The sequence below is a fragment of the Marmota monax genome, unplaced genomic scaffold (genome assembly GCF_021218885.2).
Source record: "Marmota monax isolate L192 unplaced genomic scaffold, Marmota_monax_Labrador192_F-V1.1 WCK01_AAM20220418_F8-fsc00046, whole genome shotgun sequence".
NCBI lineage: Eukaryota > Metazoa > Chordata > Mammalia > Rodentia > Sciuridae > Marmota > Marmota monax.
Window position 1 is genome coordinate 2,983,738 of NW_026692486.1, and position 19,131 is coordinate 3,002,868.

Genomic DNA, 19,131 nt, shown 5'->3' on the forward strand with positions numbered 1-19,131 from the left:
TTTCTTATGATACTGGGATGAAACCCAGAACTCTAGGCTTGCTAGGCAAGCACTCTCCAGTGAAGCTACATCCCTCAGGTCAACAGCCTTGTTTAAGAGGACCCACCTGAATGGGGTCTCTTACATGGGGCCCTCACTTTGTCCACTTTAAATGAAGATATGTATCTCACACTACATATATGAAGCGTGGGCTATTCCTAATCAGTCCTGTGAGCATTTTCTGCTCAGAAGCTTTGGTCTCTTGACATAAGACTTTTCAAATATGAGCCAATTATTAGGTTTCATTGCTAAGATTCTAATGGATATGTGTCATCCTTTCCAAATGGTCCTCTTGAAGCCTTTTGGAGACGGTTTGAGATGAGGGAGAAGCACCAACTTTTTTCACCCCCATAAACTACCACATAGTGGTAGCTTAATTTGGATGTAGACGCATTTGGCATTGACATTTGAGGCCCCTGCCAAGAATCTGTTACCATCTGTTCACTTTTAGAATAATGGTTTGGGTTCTGTAGCTCAGGGTTTCTAAAAAATTACACTGTTGATATTCTGCATCAAAGAAATCTTTGCTGCTGGGGGTGGTTCCTATGCCTTGTAGGATTTGAATGTTTCATAGCATTTTGGTCTTTGCGCACTACTTGCTAGAAGCACTTCCTCCCATTTGTGTTTGTCACACAAACACAAATGTCTCTAAACATTATGAAATGTCCCCCAGGAAGCAAAATCAGTGAGAATCATTGCTGTAACTGAGGCTAATTTTTTTTAAGCTTGGAAGCAAATTTTTGTCACACACACATGTCAAGTACAGCACTAATCTCTGGGATATATAAAGAACTCAGAAAATTTACCACCAAAAAAACAAACAACCCAATCAATAAATGGACTAAGGAGCTGAACAGACACTTCTCAGAAGAAGATATACAATCCATCAACAAATATATGAAAAATTGTTCAACATCTCTAGTAATTAGAGAAATGCAAATCAAAACTACTCTAAAATTTCTCACACCAGAATGGCAGTTATCAGAATACAAACAACAATAAGGGGCTGGGGTTGTGGCTCAGTGGCAGAGTGCTTGCCTAGCATGTGTGAGGCACTGGGTTCAATTCTCAGCACCACATACAAATACATGAACAAAATAAAGGTCCATCAACATCTAAAAATTAAAAAAACAAAAGAATACAAACAACAATAAGTGTTGAAATTGCCCTCTCTTAAAAGTGAATTCATTTAATTGACGTCTCATCATTTAATGGACGTCTCCTAGGAGAAGGCTTTTGAGGCTTCTCCAGTCTGTGTAAGCTTTTCCTTTTGCTTGTATTCCTTAACATATTCTCTAGTGATGTGATTACTGCTGGTTATGCAATACATTGTAATGTCATTATTCTGTACTTTTCCATGTCCTGAACCAAACTGTGAGCAGGGATTTTCCTTACTAATTCTAGTATTTCCAGCATTCAGCATAGCACACGATACAAGGTAGGAGATAAACAAATTGATAACCTTATTTTAAAAAGAAGACAAATATTTCTTAATTTCTTTATATTTTCCAATATAAAGAAATTAAGAAATATTTCCAGCCAAGAGTAGTGGCTCACACCTGTAACCCCAGCAACGTGGGAGGCTGTGGCAAAAGAACCACAAGAAGGAGGCCAGTCTTAGCAAGTTTGGGCCCAGCCTCAGCAACTTAGCGTCTCAAAATAAAAAACAAAGCCAGGTATGATGGCACACGCTTGTAATCCCAGTGGCTCCAGAGGCTGAGTCAGGAGGATTGAGTTCAAAGCCAGCTTCAGCAATATAGGGAGTCCCTAAATAGCTCAGTGAGACCCTATTGCTAAATAAAATATAAAAAAGGACTGGGATGTGGCTCAATGGTTATATACTTGTGGATATAATCCCCAATACCAAAAATAAAAATAAATAAATAGAAACAGAAATTAAAAAGTGGTTGGAGGCAGGGAGGGAGGAGGGAAATGCTGGGAAGTAATATTGGTCAAATTATATTGTTATATTATGTGCATGTATGAATATGTAACAACAAATCACATCAATATGTATAATTATAATGTACCAATTAAAAAAAACAAGATATATGTTCTAATTTGAAGAAACAGTAATTGTCTTGCCTTTTTCTAAATTTCCTTTATTTAAATACATAGAAGATGCAACTTTTTCACACCAAATATATTTATGTAACACATAAATAATTTATATTTATTTACTTTTTATGTGAGGCAGAATCTTGCTATGTTGCTCATGTTGGCCCCAAATGCCTGGACTCAAGAGATCTTCCTGCCTCAGTCTCCTAAGTAGCTGGAACTAAAGGTGAAGCCATCTTGCCCAGCTTTCAAACTAAATTTAGCAATGGCACATAGTTTTCTAGACTTCTGTGGTGTCATAGGATTTTTTTGGAAATGCAAAACATGAACTCTTATTTCCATGTAGTTTAACTTAAATTTTATTATTTATATTAAAGTAACTTCTGAGAAAACACATATACCTTTACTCTTACTAGAAAAATGCATACATTGTGTATTATTTATTTTATACTAGTATATAAATACCCCCCCCCCCAGTATAACATAATGGCTCTTATTGGAGTAGCATAGCATTTTCACAAATGCTGAGACAGTGCAGTGAATCATGGTCTAGAAAATTTTCTGGCCTTAGATCTCTGGCTTTTACTACTTTCATAGTCTTTCTCCCCGCTTTTTGGCAGTAATTAAGATTTAAACTCAAGGGTGCTTTATTACTGGCCATGTCCTCAGCCTTTTATATTTTTTTTAAATTTTGAGACAGAGTCTCCCTAAATTGCTGAAGCTGGCCCTGAACTTGCTAAGGCAGGCCTCTAATAGGTGATCCTCCTGCCTCAGCCTCCCAAGTTGCTGAGGTTACAAGTGAAGAGAAGAAGAGAGGAGGAAAGGAAGAAGTAATAATTTGTTTTGGCAACAGCTTACTTGAGATATAATTCACATACAGTTCACTGATTTAAAGTGAATTCAATTGTTTTCAGTGTATTCAGATTTGTGTAACCATCACCAGAAACATTTTCACCACTCCCCCAAAAGTTCTGTGCCCTTTAACAGTCACTTCCATTTCTCCCTATCTTCCCAGCCCTAAACGGCCACAGATTTACTTCATGTCTGTGAATTTCCCAAGTCTGGAAATTTCCTGTAAGTATAATCATATTGTATGTGGTCTTTTATGACTAACTTATTTAGCATAATATTTTCTAACCTTGTTCACTTTATAGCATTTATTTATCAGTATATGATTCATTTTCATGGCCAAATAATATTTCATTATGTGACTATAACATGTTCATCAGTTAATGGACACTTTGGGTTGTTTCCACTTTTTTTTTTTTTTTTAGTTGTAGATGGACAGAATGCCTTTATTTTATTTTATGTGGTGTTAAGGATCGAACCCAGAGCCTCATGCATGCTAGGCAAGCTCTCTGCCACTGAGCTACAACCCCAGCCCCCTGTTTCCACTTTTTGACCATTAAGAATAATGCTGCTGCTGGACTTGGTGGCACATGCGTGTAATCCCAGCAGTTTGGGAGGCTGAGGCTGGTGGATGGAGAGTTCAAAGCCAGCCTCAGCAATGGCAAGGTGCCAACCCTGTCTCTAAATAAAATACAAAATAGGTTTTAGTGGTTGAATATCCCTGAGTTCAATCCCTAGTACTCAAAAAATAATGATAATAATAATGCTGCTATGCATATTTGTATACAGGATTTTTGTGTGGATGTATGTTTTTGTGTCTCTTGAGTATTGACTAGGAATGTAATTTCCAGGTTATATGGTTATTCTATGTGCAACTTTTTTAATTTTTTTTTTTTTAGTTTTAGATGGACACAGTATCTATTTTTCTGTGGTGCTGAGGAGCAAACCCAGTGCCTCCCCCATGCAAGGCAAGTGCTCTACCACTGAGCTACAGTCCCAGCCCTATGTGCAACATTTTTGAGGAACTAACTCTATTTGGATGTGTATGTACCACTCTAATATGGATGGATGGTTTTTATTAACATCTGGAACCATACTCTGACTTCCAGATGCCTTTGGTTGGCTTAGTTCTGATTTGTATATGCATCGTGAAAAACGCTTGGGTAAATGATGAGAAAAAAGATAAGAATAGCTGGGAGGTAACAAAGAAGGGACTGGGGAAATAAAAATGGCCTTAAAAATTCCAGTTTCTTTAAGTCTCAAGAGCTCCATTATTTCATAAGTGCAAAAATATTTTCAGGTAGAACTAATTCTGTGCATTTTTAGTTATTATCCCCCTAGTAACATCACTTTGGAATTATCATTCTCCCTATTTTCCCTTTGGCTAAATTTTGAAAACAGGATTCTTTATTCTTGTTCCTTTTACAGGAATAATAGCATTTGCTCTCATAGTTCAGTTATCCTTAAAAAATTATGTTGGCTTTTTACCACAAATATGCTCAGCCACTGTAACTCTCAAATCTGTGGTTCTGATGAATATTGTGGCTCAGGACTGCACATAGAAACAGCATCTTGGGTTTTGTTTGTTTTCCTATACCATTTACTTTACTATTTATTACACAGAGCCTGAGAGCAGAGACTTATCCCACATAATTAGTCATTATTTTTTGGTAGTCTAATTTCATGGGAAACATAAGCTAAAGAGAAATTGAAATCAATAATAAATGCATAATTTATACAGATTTGGTATGCCTTTTAACTTCACTCATTTGAGGGCTGAGGGTCTAGGTAGAAGGTTTTTTTGTTGTTGTTTTTGGTTCTGGGGATTGAACCCAGGGCTTCATGCATCTAAGCATCTGCAGTACCATGGAGGTACATACTGAGCCCAGAAGTTCTTAATTTGGGAAAACATGATTGGTTTCAAATTATCCTTTATTACATATATACATATATATATATGTATATGTGTGTATATGTATGTATGTGTGTATATATATATATATATGTATATGTATATATATATATATATATATATTTTTTTTTTTTTTTTTGTACCAGGGATTGAACCCAGGGGTCTTGACCACTGAGCCACATCCCCAGCCCATTCTATTTTTTGAGAGACAGGGTCTGGTTAAGTTGCTTAGGGCCTTGCTAAATTTTTTTTTTAAATTTTTTATTGTTGGTTGTTCAAAACATTACATAGTTCTTGACATATCATATTTCACACTTTGATTCAAGTGGGTTATGAACTCCCATTTTTACCCCATATACAGATTGCAGAATCACATCAGTTACACATCCATTGATTTACATATTGCCATACTAGTATCTGTTGTGTTCTGCTGCCTTTCCTATCCACTACTATCCCCCCTCCCCTCCCCTCCCCTCTTCTCTCTCTACCCCCTCTACTGTCATTCATTTCTCCCCCCTTGTATTATTTTTCCCTTTCCCCTCACTTCCTCTTGTATGTACTTTTGTATAACTCTGAGGGTCTCCTTCCATTTCCATGCAATTTCCCTTCTCTCTCCCTTTCCCTCCCACCTCTCATCCCTGTTTAATGTTAATCTTCTTCTCCTGCTCTTCATCCCTACTCTGTTCTTAGTTACTCTCCTTATATCAAAGAAGACATTTGGCATTTGTTTTTTAGGGATTGTATAGCTTCACTTAGCAATAATCTGCTCTAATAGGGCCTTGCTAAATTGAGGCTGGCCTCAAACTTACAATCCTCCTTTCTCAGACTTCCTAGCTGCTGGGATTACAGGTTTGTGCCACCGCGCCTGATTTATACCTAGTTTTTGGTACTGGGAACTGAACCAGGGGTGTTTAACCAATGAGCTACAACTCCAGCCCTTTTATTTTTTTATTTATTTTTAGACAGGGTCTCAGTTGTTTAGGGCCTTGCTAAATTGCTGAGGGGGATTTCAAATTTGCCATCCTCCTGACTCAGCGTCCGGAATCTCTGGGATTACAGGCATGTACCACCTCGCCCAGCACCCAGCTAGTTTTTTGTTTTAATAATATATAAGTAAATCTTTGCATTTTTCTAGGGAAAGTCTCCATAGTTTTCACCAGATATTCAGAACATTCCTAGATCCCCTAAAAGGTTACCAACTACAATTCTAGTTTTAGACATGCTTGTAAAAAGATGCAATTCTAGATTTCACATCCCCCTGGAAAGCCTGAAAGCCTCTACCCGAAACAAAAATGGCGGGAGCCGCTTCATACGTACCCCTTCACGTAGAAAGGCTAGAAGGCCCCCTCCACTTTTCCTTCACTTTCCCACTCGTGACCCCGGAAGGAATCCGCCTTCGGCAGTCAGGCCGCTACATCTCACAGCCAGGCTGCAGCCGCGAAGCGGGCGTGGGCAGGCTGCACCTGGCCTGAGGCGCCAGGTACAAGGGTGGAGGGCGAGGCCGCAGAGAAGGATCGCGCCACCGTAGGCGTCGCGGGGCGGTGCGAGGCAGGGCGGGGCGGGGTCCGTACTGCAGCACCCGCTTTTGCAGTCTGGACTAGGTGTGGGGTGCAGAAACCCAGAGCAGGAGGCCCCTTCGCCTGATCAAGATCCGCAAGGAGAGCGCCGAGTCAGAGTGGCCCGCAGCAGGTGTGGGCAGTGTGGGCAGTGTGGGCAGCCCACCCGGGAGGGAGCCCCTTTCAGATCCTCTTGTTAAAGAAAAAGAGCAGCAGAGAACGCCGTGGGGGCTCCGGACCGAACGCTGGAGGTGGGGTAGCTGGCTCCGAGGTTCCGCTTGGATGCTTGTGAGCAGGCAGTGGGTTCAGGATGTGGAAGATTGTTGCTTTGAAGGTGGTTTCAGAGAATCATTTAACACTGAGGGTTGTGTCATCGGGTGCCTTCTTGTAATTGAAATTCTGGTGTTTTTGGAAGGAGGACTTCAAGAGATCTTGTTCTTGCTCAGACTTACAGACCATTATTACTGTCATTGCCATTTTATTATCGTTGTAACTAAGCATTTTTCGCTGCCTTTAAAGTATCTTCTAAGAGTTCAGTTGTATAGATTTATGTTTCACGTCGGATTTTCATGATATTTAAGACTTCCTTGCTTTGTAAAGTCAAAGTAGAATTTTAGGATGTGTAAAATCAGACTGTACATTGATTTTTGGTAATATTTTAGACTCCTCTTACAAATTTGAATAATCATGAAACTGCTTTCATGTTTATTTTAACTATACTTCTGAAAGCAACTAAAATGTTTATAGTTTTTTTTTTTAAGTTAGTTAATAATCATTAAACTTAAGAGTCCACTTCTGCAGAGATTTTCAACGAAGGGAAATAAAGTATCTAGAATGCAAAAATAAAGATTTGTCAGAATTCTTCAAGAGACTTATTCTGCAGCAGGTTGAAGTGTTATTTTATTTCTTATCTGCTTAAAATTTTGAAATGCTTTATTGTGGAAAATTTTGAACTACTCTTTTTTTTTTTTTTGCAGTTCAGTAACATAGATCCATAATCTATTTAAATAGTAAAAATGCTCAACAACAACAACAACAACAAATCTCCCAATAATTCTGGAGGCTGAAACAGAGAATAGCAAATTGGAGGCAAGTTCAGCTTGAGATCCTGTCTCAAAATTTAAAAAAAAAAAAAAAAAAAAGAGATGGGGGTGTAAAGTACCCCTGAGTCCAATCCCCAGTACCAAAAAAAAAAAAAAAAAGAGTCAATTTTTAGGGGAGGGACAAAAATAAATGTGCTTTCCCTCCCTTTTACAGTAATATTTTAGTGGGTTTTGGATGTGCCTTCAGAGCATCATTTAGCACAATATAAGTTATTATAGAAAAAGAACAGCCATGGTTCCTTCCCAACCCTCCTACATTCCTGACCTTATTTTCCACAGAAATATTTTTCACTGGCTTAACTGTTGGTTCATGATTTCCTCTGTATTTCTCAAATTATTGTGTAATATTACAGTTTGTTGGCTGGAATAATATACTTCAATAAAACTAATTATACTGAGTCTTAAAGTAATTAAAACATGGGTAGGGGGAATCAAGGGTACATTGCAGTGTGACTAGTAAGGATTAAGGTATGTATCAGTAGGAGTATCCTACCCTGAGAAGTGTTACTGTGATTTGAAAGGAAACCACTACTTAATCAGTGGTTTTGACACTTCTGAAAAGAGAGTTAGTACAAGGGGATGATCTGCTGGAGTTTAGAAAAAGCACAGAGATATATGCGGAAATAAAAGACTTCAAGGAAAATAAAGCAAAAAAAAAAAAACTTCTATATGGGGATCATTGGTAATTTTTATTTTCTCCTTGAAAATATACAGCACTGTCCAAAGAAAAGAAATACTAAATTTGGCTGGTATAAATATCCTGGTCACCAGAAAAGATTACTGTCTTGTTTACTAGAGATGGTTCTCATGTTTTTTCTTTTTTTGAATGAAATGTTCCTCAGGACCCTTTGATCTTATGCTCACTAGGCAACCTTTTTTGACTGATTAATTTAGCTTTCTACAATCTTCTTTATAGAGTATGTTTTGTAGCATGTATAAATATTTTGATCACTAGATGAGTATTTCTCAATTATAAATGAATGCATGTGACCTTTAGTGGATGTTCAACTGTATACACCAATAAAATTGAGTTTCTAGGTCTATGAAGCAGAGATCCAGACCCTGAGCCCTCATGTTCTTATGAGGGGCCTACTACCTTAAGGACCTCTCTGAGTGACATCTGCCTCCTCTTTAAAAATCTGACTTTTGGGGGGCTGGGTTTGTGAGTCAGAGATAGAGCACTTGCTTAGCACATGTGAGGTACTGGATTCGATCCTCAGCACCACATAAAAAAATAAAGTTACTATATCCATATACAACTAAAACTATTTAAAAAAATAAATAAAAAATAAAAATCTGACTTTTTGTGACTGGGTACATGGTTCCTGCCTGGAGTTCCAGCTACTGGAGAGGCTACACACTTGAGTCCAGAAGTTATAGGTCAACCTGGGCAACCTAGAGAAACCCATCTCTTGGAGGAAAAAAAAAAAAAAAAGTAGATATCTGATTTTCCCTTCAAGAGAAAGAGCACACATTAAAACAGTATCAAAAAAACATAACACGTATTTGGTATTTCTTTGAAAAAAATTTTAAATGAATCAGTAGAGGAATAAATGCAGGAGTTCTGAGGTTTAGTTAGTGAATTCTGAGTTTTTTGTTGTTGTTGTTGGTACCAGTGATTGAACTGAATCATGGAGCCACATCCACAGCCCTGTTTTGTATTTATTTAGAGACTGAGTGTCACTGAAAGTTGCTTAGCGCTTTGCTTTTTGCTGAGGCTGGCCAGCCGCTTGGATTACAGGTATGCCATCACCTAGCCCAGCTCTGAGATTTTTTTCTAGCTGCAGAAGTCTGTTTCAGATTCCATTCAGCAACTCCCTACTTCAAGTGTTATGTGAAGGAAATCAATAGGAAGAAGTAGATTTTAAATTATTATCTAAAGTAGTTTTTTGTCTGTTTTTTTTTTTTTTTTTTTTTTTTTTTTTTTTGGAGTACTGGTGATTGAACCCAGGGTCTTACACATATTAGACAAGCACCATACCACTGAATTACATCCCTGTCCCTTTGAAACAAGATCTCACTAAGTTGTCTAGGCTGTCCTTGAATTACTCATCCTTGTGCCTCAGCCTCTCAAGTAACTGGGATTATAGGTATGTGTGACTGTACCAGCTAAGTGCTGATAAATTTATTTACTCAGAGATGAGAGAATCTAGAGCTTGTAATTTTCTAAGGAAAATTTACTACCTGAATTCAAAGTTTAAATCTAGATAATTTTCTTTCTGAGGATTTAACTCAGGGACACTTTACCAGTAAGCTATATCCCCAGTCCATTTATTTGTTTATTTATTTATGTTATTATTTTTTTTTTAGTTGTAGATGAACACAGTACCTTTATTTTATTTATTTTATGTGGTGCTGAAGATTGAACCCAGTGCCTCACACATGCTAGGCAAGTGTGCTACCACTGATCTACAACCACAGCCCCCCTAGTCCTTTTATTTTACATTTTGCAATAGATTCTCATTAACTTGCTGGTGATCTCTCTAAATTGCTAAGGCTGGTCTTGAATTTGTGATCTTCTTGCCTCAGCCTCCCAAGCTGTTGGGATTACAGATGTGTTCCACTATGCCCTGCTATAGATCATTTTCATCACTTCTGGGCCTTTTGGCTAAGATTAAGTGCAAATCTAGCTTATTTTCTATTTTGATGCCTTGGTGATTAATAAATATAATAAATATAATTTCAGCTCAATTGTAAATGATAAATAATTAACTCCCTTAGAAAAGGCTGGTAGTTTTAATTTGTATCTTTCATTGGTAAAGTAACCAGAAATCTTTGTGACTAATAAGTTCTTAATGTTTCAATTAATGTAGATTACAAGAGGAGTCATGTCAGAAGAAACAGTAAGGGAATCACAGTTTTCCTTGAAGACAGCAGCATTAAGAGTGTTTGATCTTCCTCTGTCTTGGTACAATTCTCTTTCTCAGGTAAACAAAAGAAATAAATACATAGATGAATGATAAGTTTATTGCTCAGAGCATATTTTGTTTCCAGTATTTCAGTTTCAGTTGGAAATTTTACTTTTTGATACTGTGAATCAAACATAGGGCCTCACACATGCCAAGTAGGCATTCTACCCCTAAGCTACATCCTCCAACCCCTGAGATTTTTATATGGTATTTTTCAGAATGTTTATTAATATAAAACCTACTTGATTTGTATTATTTCCTGTTTTGTTTTTGGTTTTATTTAGTTACTAAAAAATGCATAACTTAAAATTGTTTTTTCTATCTTAAGTGAATTTATGCAGTCTATTACTATTATTTTCAAAAGACTTATTCTCACCATTAGAGTCCTTTTAATTGTATTGTAGTAAAAAGACATATAATATAAAATTTGCCATTTTGACCATTTTTAAGTATACAGTTCAGTAGCATTAAGAATGGTCATGCTGTGCAACCAATTTCCAGAACTTTTTCATCTTGTAAAACTCAAAACTATAATTATTTGTCAACACTTACCCATACCTCTTGATGCTCTTGACAGCCAGTAGTCATGTTATGTCTTCATTTTCATTTGCCTTAAGTATTTTGTAATTTCCCTTGTGATTTCTTCTTTGATCCATTGGTTGTTTGAGCATGAGTTTAATTTACACAGTTAGGAAAGTTTTCAGTTTTACCTCTTATTGATTTCACTTCATCCTGTTGTGGTTAGAAAAGATAATTTTGTATGATGGATGTCTTTTTAAATCTATTAAGACTTAATTTGTGTTCTAATATCTGGGCTACATGGGAAAATGTTGCACATGCATGTGAGAAGCATATATATATATATATATATATATATATTGATGTTGTTGAATAGAGTGCTCTTTATGTTAGAGCTAAGGGGTTTATTTACTGTGATAAATTTTTTATTACTCCTTCTTTTTTTTTTCTTTAACACAATGCCTTTATTTTTTTTTTTTTAATGTGGTGCTGAGGATCGAACCCGGGTCCCTCCCATGCTAGGCGAGCGCTCAACCGCTGAGCCACAATCCCAGCCCTACCCCTTCATTTTTTTAAGTTTTTTTTTTTTTTTGTAGTTGTAGATGGGCAGAATGCTTTTATTTTATTTATTTTTATGTGGTGCTAAGGATAGAACCCAGTGCCTCACACATACTAGACAAGTGCTCTACCACTGAGCTACAGCCTCAGACCCCCAGTAGAGTGTATTTTGACATATTATATATACATGAAGTATAACTTACTCTAATTAGGATCCCATTCTTGTGCTTGTACATGATGTGGAGTTTCACATCATGTAGGAAAGTTATGTTCAATTCATTCCACTCTTTCCTATTCCTATTCCCCTTCCTTTCCCTTTATTCCTCTTGTCTAATCCACTGAACTTCTGTTCCCCATCTTCTTCTTATGTGTTGGCATCCACATATTTATATGGGTTTGTCTCTGTCTTCTATTCTGTTCCATTGGTCTTCATGTCTGTTTTGGTGCTAATGCTATGCTGTTTTTGTTATTGTAGCTCTGTAGTATAATTTAATGCCTGGTATTATGAAGCTTCCCGCTTTACTTTCCTTGCAAAGGATTGCTTTGGCTATTCTGGGCCTCTTATTTTTTCTAAATGAATTTCATGACTGCTTTTTTTCTATTTCTGTGAAGAACATTATCAGAACCTTAATAGGAATTGCATTAAATCTGTATAGTGCTTTTGGTAGTATATCCATTATGATAATATTAGTTCTGTCTATCTGAGAACATGGAAGATCTTTCATCTTCTAAGATCTTCTTCAATTTCTTTCTTTAATGTTCTGTAGTTTTCAATATAGTTTTCACCTCTTTTGTTAGATTGATCACCAGATATTTTCTTTATTTTTTGAGCTTATTGTGAATGGGATAGTTTTCCAAATTTCTCTTTCAGCTGATTCATCATTGGTGTATAAGAACACAATTGATTTATGGGTGTTCATTTTATATTATGCTACTTTGCTGAATTCATTTATGAGTTCTAGAAGTTTTCTGAAGGAATTTTTGGGTCTTCTAAATATAGGATCATGTCTTTGGCAAATAGGGATAGTTTGAGCTCTTCTATTCCTATTTGTATTCCTTTAATTTCTTTCTTGGGCCTAATTGCTCTGGCTAGAGTTTCAAGGACTATGTTGAATAGAAATGGGAAAAGAGGGCATCCCTGTCTTGTTCCAGTTTTTAGAAGGACTGCTTTCAATCCTTTTAGAGTGATGTTGGCCTTGGGTTTAATGTATATAGCTTTTACAATGTTGAGGTATGTTTCTATTATCCCTAGTTCTTCTAGTGTTTTGAACATGAATGGACACTGTCTTTTGTCAAATGCTTTTTCTGCATCTATTGAGATAATCATGTGATTCTTGTCTTTAAATGTAATGATGTGGTAAATTACATTTATTGATTTCCATAAGTTGAACCAACCTTGTGTCCCTGGGATGAACCCCACTTGATCATAGTGCATTGTCTTTTTAATATGTTATTATATGTGATTTGCCAGTATTTTATTAAGAATCTTTGTATCTATCTTCATCAGGCATATTGGTCTGAAGTTTTCTTTCTTTTAATGTGTCTTTGTCTGGTTTTGGTATCAGGATTATACTAGCTTCATAGGCTGAGTTTGGGTTTCCTTCTTTTCTTTTCTATTTCATGAAATAATTTGAGAAGGACTGGTGTTAGTTCTTCATTGAAGGTCTGGTGGAACTCAGCTGAGAGTCCTGGGCTTTTCCTTTTTGGTAGGCTTTTGATGGTGTCTTCAGTTTCATTGCTTGAAATTGATCTGTTTAAATCTTTGGTTACTATTTCCATGGGATATTTTTCCTTTCACTCACTTTGGATATTGAGACCACCTGAGATGGGGTCTCAATACATTGCCTAGGCTGGTCTTTTAACTCCTGGGCTCAAGTGATCCTCATGCCTTAGCCTCCTGAATAGCTGGGACTACAGGTGCACACCAGCAAGCCTGGCTAAAAACAAAAGTTGTACATATTAAAAGTTGTACATATTAATCGGGTATCATAATGTTTTGATGGCATGTATACACTGTATAATATTTAAGTCAGGTTAAACCTCTTTCCTCAAACTTTTATCATTTCTTAATGGTGAAAACATACAAAATCTTTCCATCTTGCTTGTTTTTTTTTTTTTTTCTTTTGTACTAGGGATTGAATCCAGTGGTGCTTAACCACTGAGCCACATCCCCAGCCCTTTTTATTTTTAAATAGTCATTAGCATGCTTAGGGCCTTGCTAATTTGCTGAAGTGGGTTTCGACTTGTGATCCTTTTTTTCTTAGCTTCCTGAGTTGCTGGGATTATACATGTGTGCCATCATGCCTGGCCTTTCTTGCTTTTTGAAACATGTAATTGTTGCCTGTGGTCACTCTACAATAGCACACCAGAACTTCTTACTCTTATCTAACTACAACTTATTACTCATTGATCAATCTTTCTCCTTCCCTTCCTTTTTCTCTTCTCTTCCCAGCCTCTGGTAACCACTGTTCTACTTTCAACTACTAAGCGATCATCTTTTTTTAGATTCCACATATACAATCTTTCTGTGCCTAGTGTTTCACTTAATATAATGATGCCCAGTTTCACCCATGTTATTATTATATGAAATGATAGGATTTTGTTCTTTTTAATGGATTAGTAATATTCCATTGTGTACCACATTTTCTATAACCATTTATCAGTTGATAAGACACTTAGGTTGTTTTCATTTCATGACTGTTGTGAATTATACTGTAGTAAATATGGGAGTACAGTTGTCTCTTCAACATATGATTTATTTCCTTCAGATATGTACCTAATAGTGGGATTGCTAGATCATATTGTAGTTATGTTTTTAATTTTTTTTAAGAGAGAGAGAGAGAGAATTTTTTTAATATTTATTTTTTAATTTTTGGCAGACACAACATCTTTATCTTTATGTGGTGCTGAAGATTGAACCCATGCCCCGCACGTGCCAGGCAAGCAGGCTACCGCTTGAGCCACATCCCCAGCCCCTGTTTTTAATTTTTTTGAGGAAACTCCATACTGATTTCCATAATTGCTGTACCAGTTTACATTTTCACCAACAGAGTGCAAAAAGTGTTCCTTTTTCTCTACCCCCTTGCTAGCATTTGTTATCTTTTGTGTTTTTGAAGATGTTCTTTTGGGCTGGGGATGTGGCTCAAGTGATAGCGCACTCGCCTGGCATGCGCGGGGCGCTGGGTTCGATCCTCAACACCACATAAAAATAAAAAATAAAGATATTGTGTCCACCTAGGGCTGGAGTTGTGGCTCAGTGGTAGAGTGCTCGTCTAGCATGCGCAAGGCCCTAGGTTCGATCCTCAGCACCACATAAAAATAAATAAATAAAATAAAAATATTTTTTAAAAAAGATATTATATCCACCTAAAACTAAAAAAATAAATATTTTTTTAAAAAAAGAAAATGTTCTCTTTTTTTGGAACTGGGAATTGAACCTGGACCTTCTAGTTCTACCTTTGAGCTGCATCCCCAGCCATTTTTAATTTTTTTATTTTAAGACAGGGTCCAAGTTACCAGGGCTGATTTCAAACTTGCAGTCTTCTTGCCTTCAGCCTCCATTAGTTGCTAAGATTACAGGGATCTTAATTGCACCTGCTGACAATAGCCATTTTTACTGGAGTGAGGTGATAGCTTACTGTAGTTTTTTTTTTGTTTGTTTGTTTGCTTGTTTGCTTGCTTATTTTTTCATGATGGAGATTGAATACAGGGCTTCACGTAGTAGGCAAATGCTCTACCACTGCACTATACCCCAAGTCCCTCACTGTGATTTGGATTTGCATTTCGTAGATGATTCCTAGTGTTATTTCTTTGTTTTTGTGGTGCTGAGGATTGAACGTCCAGGAGCCACATCCCCAGCCCTTATCTTTGATGAAAGTTCTTTTTTTTTTTATTTTTTATTTTTTAATTTTGGGCGGACACAACATCTTTGTGTGTATGTGGTGCTGAGGATCGAACCCGGGCCGCTCGCATACCAGGCGAGCGCGCTACCGCTTGAGGCACATCCCCAGCCCCCTGATGAAAGTTCTTGCTAAGTTGCTAAGGCTGGCCTGAACTTGCAGTCCTACTGCCTCAAGTAGACTCCCAAGTAGCTGAGATTATGGCCATCTTTTGAGAAATGTCTGTTTAGGTCTTTCATGTTATATTTTGTTTTCTAGTCCTGAGAATTGAGTCCAGGGCTTCATGAATGCTTGGCTTCTGCTCTACCACTAAGATACACCCATAGCCCTATATTGTCCATATTTTAACTGAGTTGGCTTTTTTTGATACTGATGGGGTTTTTTTTTGTTGTTGTTGTTCTAATTAGTTATACATGACAGTAGTGATACTGAGTTTTTGAGTTCCATACTCTGGATATGAGCCCTTGTCAGCTGTTAGTTTGCAAGTATTTGTTCTGTACCATAGATTATCTTTTCCCTCTGATGATTATTTCCTTTGCTATGCAGAAACTTCTAGTTTGATGTGATCCCATTTTGCATTTGTTCTATGCCTTTCAGGTCTTGACCAGAAAACCTTTGTTCATTCCAATATCCTGAAACATTTCCCTTATGTTTTTCTGTAGTCATTTCATAGTTTCAAGGCAAAATGGAGTGGCTCTTCAGTGCACTGATCCTCCTTACTCAGGCCTTTTTGCAACTAGTGTAACTGATGAGAGATAGGGGTCTAGTTTCATTCCTTTGCATGTGGATACCTAGTTTTCCCGGCACCATTTCACTGAAAACATTGTCCTTTCTTCTGTGTATGTTCTTAGCACTTTTTTCAAAAAACAGCTGACTGTAATTGTACATGTTTACCTTTAGGTTCTCTATTCTGTTCCATTAGTCTTTGTGTCTATTTTTAATGCCAAAAACCATTCTGTTTTGATTATGACAGGTTTGCAGTATATTTTGAAGTCAGGTAGTATAATGCTTATTGCTTAGTTCCTTTTCCTCAAGATTACTTTGGATATTTGGGGGTTTTGTGATTCTGTACAAATTTTAAGATTGTTTTTCTAGTTATGTGAAGAATATCTTTGGTATTTTATTTATTGCATTAAATCTGTAGATTGCTTTGGGTAGCATGGTCATTTTAGCAATATTTATTCGTCCAATTTGTTAACATAGAATGTTTTTCAGCTTTTTTATGTCCTCTTCAAATTTTTTCATCTTTTAAAAATTTTTTTTGTCCACTGAGCCACATCCCCAACCTTTTTTCTTTTTTGTTTTGAGACAGGGCCTCCCTAAGTTGTTGAGACTGTCTTTGAATTTGTGATCCTCATGCCTCAGCCTCCACACTTCCTGGGATTACAGGCTTGAACCAGCACCCAGCTCATCAGAGTTTTATAGTTTTTGTTGTAGAGATATTTTCTCTTTGGTTAAATTTATTTTTAAGTTTTTTGTATTTTTTTTTTGATAGCTCTTGTAAATCAGGTTGCTTTCTTGATCTCTATTTCAGGTAATTAGCTATTGACATATAATAGTGCTGAAGATTTTTAAATTTTGATTTTATATCCTGCAAATTTCTAAATTGTTTATTGGTTCTAGTAGTTTTTTGGTGGAGTCTTTGGGGTTTTCTTTATATACAATCACATCATCTGCAAACAGTGACAATTTGACTTCCTTTTTGCCAACTTGGTTGCCCTTTATCTCTTCTGTCTGATTGTTCTGGCTACTGTATTGAACAAAAGTGGTGAAAGTGGTTATCCTTGGCTTGTTCCAGATCTTAGAAAGCTTTCAATTTTTTTTTTAGTACATATTAGCTGTTGGCTTATTATGTATGGCCTTTGTTATGTTGATATATATTCTTTCAAAACATCCTTCAGTGTTTTTGTCATTAGGGGTGTTGACTTTTATCAGATGCTTTTTTTGCATCTCTTAAGATGATCATGTGAGTTCTGTGTTTCAATCTGTTGGTGTGATTTATTGTGTTTATTGATTCATATACTTTGAGCTATCCTTGCATCCCTGGGATGAACCCCACTTGATGATAGTGAAAACAAAACTTTTGTGTGTGGTACTGGGGATTGAACCCAGGGCCTCACATATTCTAGGCAAGTTGTCCACCACTGAGCTATATCCCTCACCCTTTTTAATTTTTATTTTGAGACAGGGTCTTATTAAGTTACCCAGCCTGGCCTTGAATTTTTGATCCTCCTTACTCAGCCTCTGGAGTAGCTAGGATTACAGGCATGACCATCATGCCTGATTTTTGTATTTCTTTATGATTTAACCTTGCTAAATGAGGCTAGGGATATAGCTCAGTTGGAAGAGGGCTTGCCTCCCATGCACAGGCCCTGGGTTCAATCCCTGGCACTACCAAAAAAAAAAAAACACCCTACCAAAGGGTATGTGTCCATAATTTGTCCTTTTGAGTTATTAAATGTGTTAGCTTGTAACTGTTCATAATAATCTATAATGATTCTTTGTATTTCTGTGCTGTCAGTTGTAATGTGTCAGATTTTATTGGAGTATTGCTATGGATTGGATAAGTATCCCTCAAAGGTCCATGTGGCAAAGGCTTGCTTCCTAGCCTTATGGTGCTTTTGGGAGGTGGTAGGGCCTTTAGGAGGTGAGTACATATGAGAGGTCTCTGTCTCTTGACTTCCTTTTTGCCATCTTGGTTGCCCTTGGTATGCCTTTGAAGAGGACTGTGGGACCCAGTTCTTTGTTCTGGTTCACTCCTCTGACCATGAAGTAAGTGGTTTTGCTGCTACCATGATCTGCTGCTTCACCCAAAGCAATGGGGCCAACTGATCATATATTGAAACCTTAAAACTATGAGCCAAAATAAATTTTTTATATATTTATTATCTTAGATATTATCCATATCTTAGATAATGGAACACTAACTTAAGTTTTCTCTATTTTTCTTAGTCTGTCAATTTTATATATCTTTTGAAAGAACTAGCTCTCTGATGGCTCTTTAGTATTTATGTTTTCTTTCTCCCTCTGTTGCATTTATTTCTTGTCTGATCTTTGATTTTTTTCCTTCTACTAATTTTGGGTTTGGTTTGTTCTTGATTTTCTTATTCCTTGAGATGTGCTGGTAGGTGGTGGTTGTTTTGTTGTTGTTGTTGTAACTGAGATCTTTCTTCTCTTTATTTTTTTTTTTTCAGTAGGCATTGAACCCAGTGGTGTTCTACCACTGAGCCACATCCCCAACCATTTTTATTTTTTTATTTTGAGACGGTCTTGCTGAGTTGCTCAGGCTGGCCTTGAATGAGGTCCTCCTGCCTCAGCCTCCCAAGTCACTAGGATTACAGTGTGTGATACCTATTCTCTTTCTTGATGTAGACATTGATATCTATAAACCTATCTTACTGCTTTTGCTACTATATCCCATGTGTTTTTACGTTGTTTCTTCATTTCTCCCCCCAGGAAATTTTAAATATTTTTTATTTCTTCCTCAGTCTATTGGTTATTCAAGAGTAAGTTGTTTAATTTTCATGTATTTGTGTTTTCTGAAGTTTTTCTTGTTCTTGATTACTAGTTTTATTGCATTGTGCTCAGAAAAGATGCTCAATATGATTTCAATTTTTAAAGATTTGTTGAGACTTTTTTTTTTGGTCTATCACATGATCTGTCCTGGAGAATGTTCCATGTACTCATGAGAAAAATGTATATTTCAGATGGAATGTTCTGTTAGGTTCA

The 19,131-nt window shown here is 36.7% G+C and overlaps 2 protein-coding genes across 6 annotated transcripts in view; one reads left to right on the top strand and one right to left on the bottom strand.

Annotated features, from left to right (window-relative positions):
• The window catches only part of Usp33 (ubiquitin specific peptidase 33), a 63,201-nt gene extending 56,896 nt beyond the window's left edge, over nt 1–6,305 (bottom strand). The window contains exon 1 of the mRNA XM_058578934.1: nt 6,176–6,305. The gene's annotated coding sequence lies outside the window, so the exon portion shown is untranslated. The remainder of the gene's footprint in view (nt 1–6,175) is intronic.
• Nucleotides 6,243–19,131, top strand: part of Miga1 (mitoguardin 1) — a 73,058-nt gene continuing 60,169 nt past the window's right edge. Inside the window, exons 1-3 of one of the 5 annotated variants that reach the window (XM_058578943.1) lie at nt 6,251–6,338; nt 7,392–7,503; nt 10,331–10,444. In XM_058578943.1, coding sequence (XP_058434926.1) covers nt 10,346–10,444 — 99 coding nt within the window. In that variant the 5' untranslated portion in view covers nt 6,251–6,338; nt 7,392–7,503; nt 10,331–10,345. Of the gene's footprint in view, nt 6,339–6,377; nt 6,666–7,391; nt 7,504–10,330; nt 10,445–19,131 lie in introns of those variants that run through there. The other 4 variants (XM_058578942.1, XM_046443177.2, XM_058578944.1 and 1 more) reach the window with 4 other exon arrangements.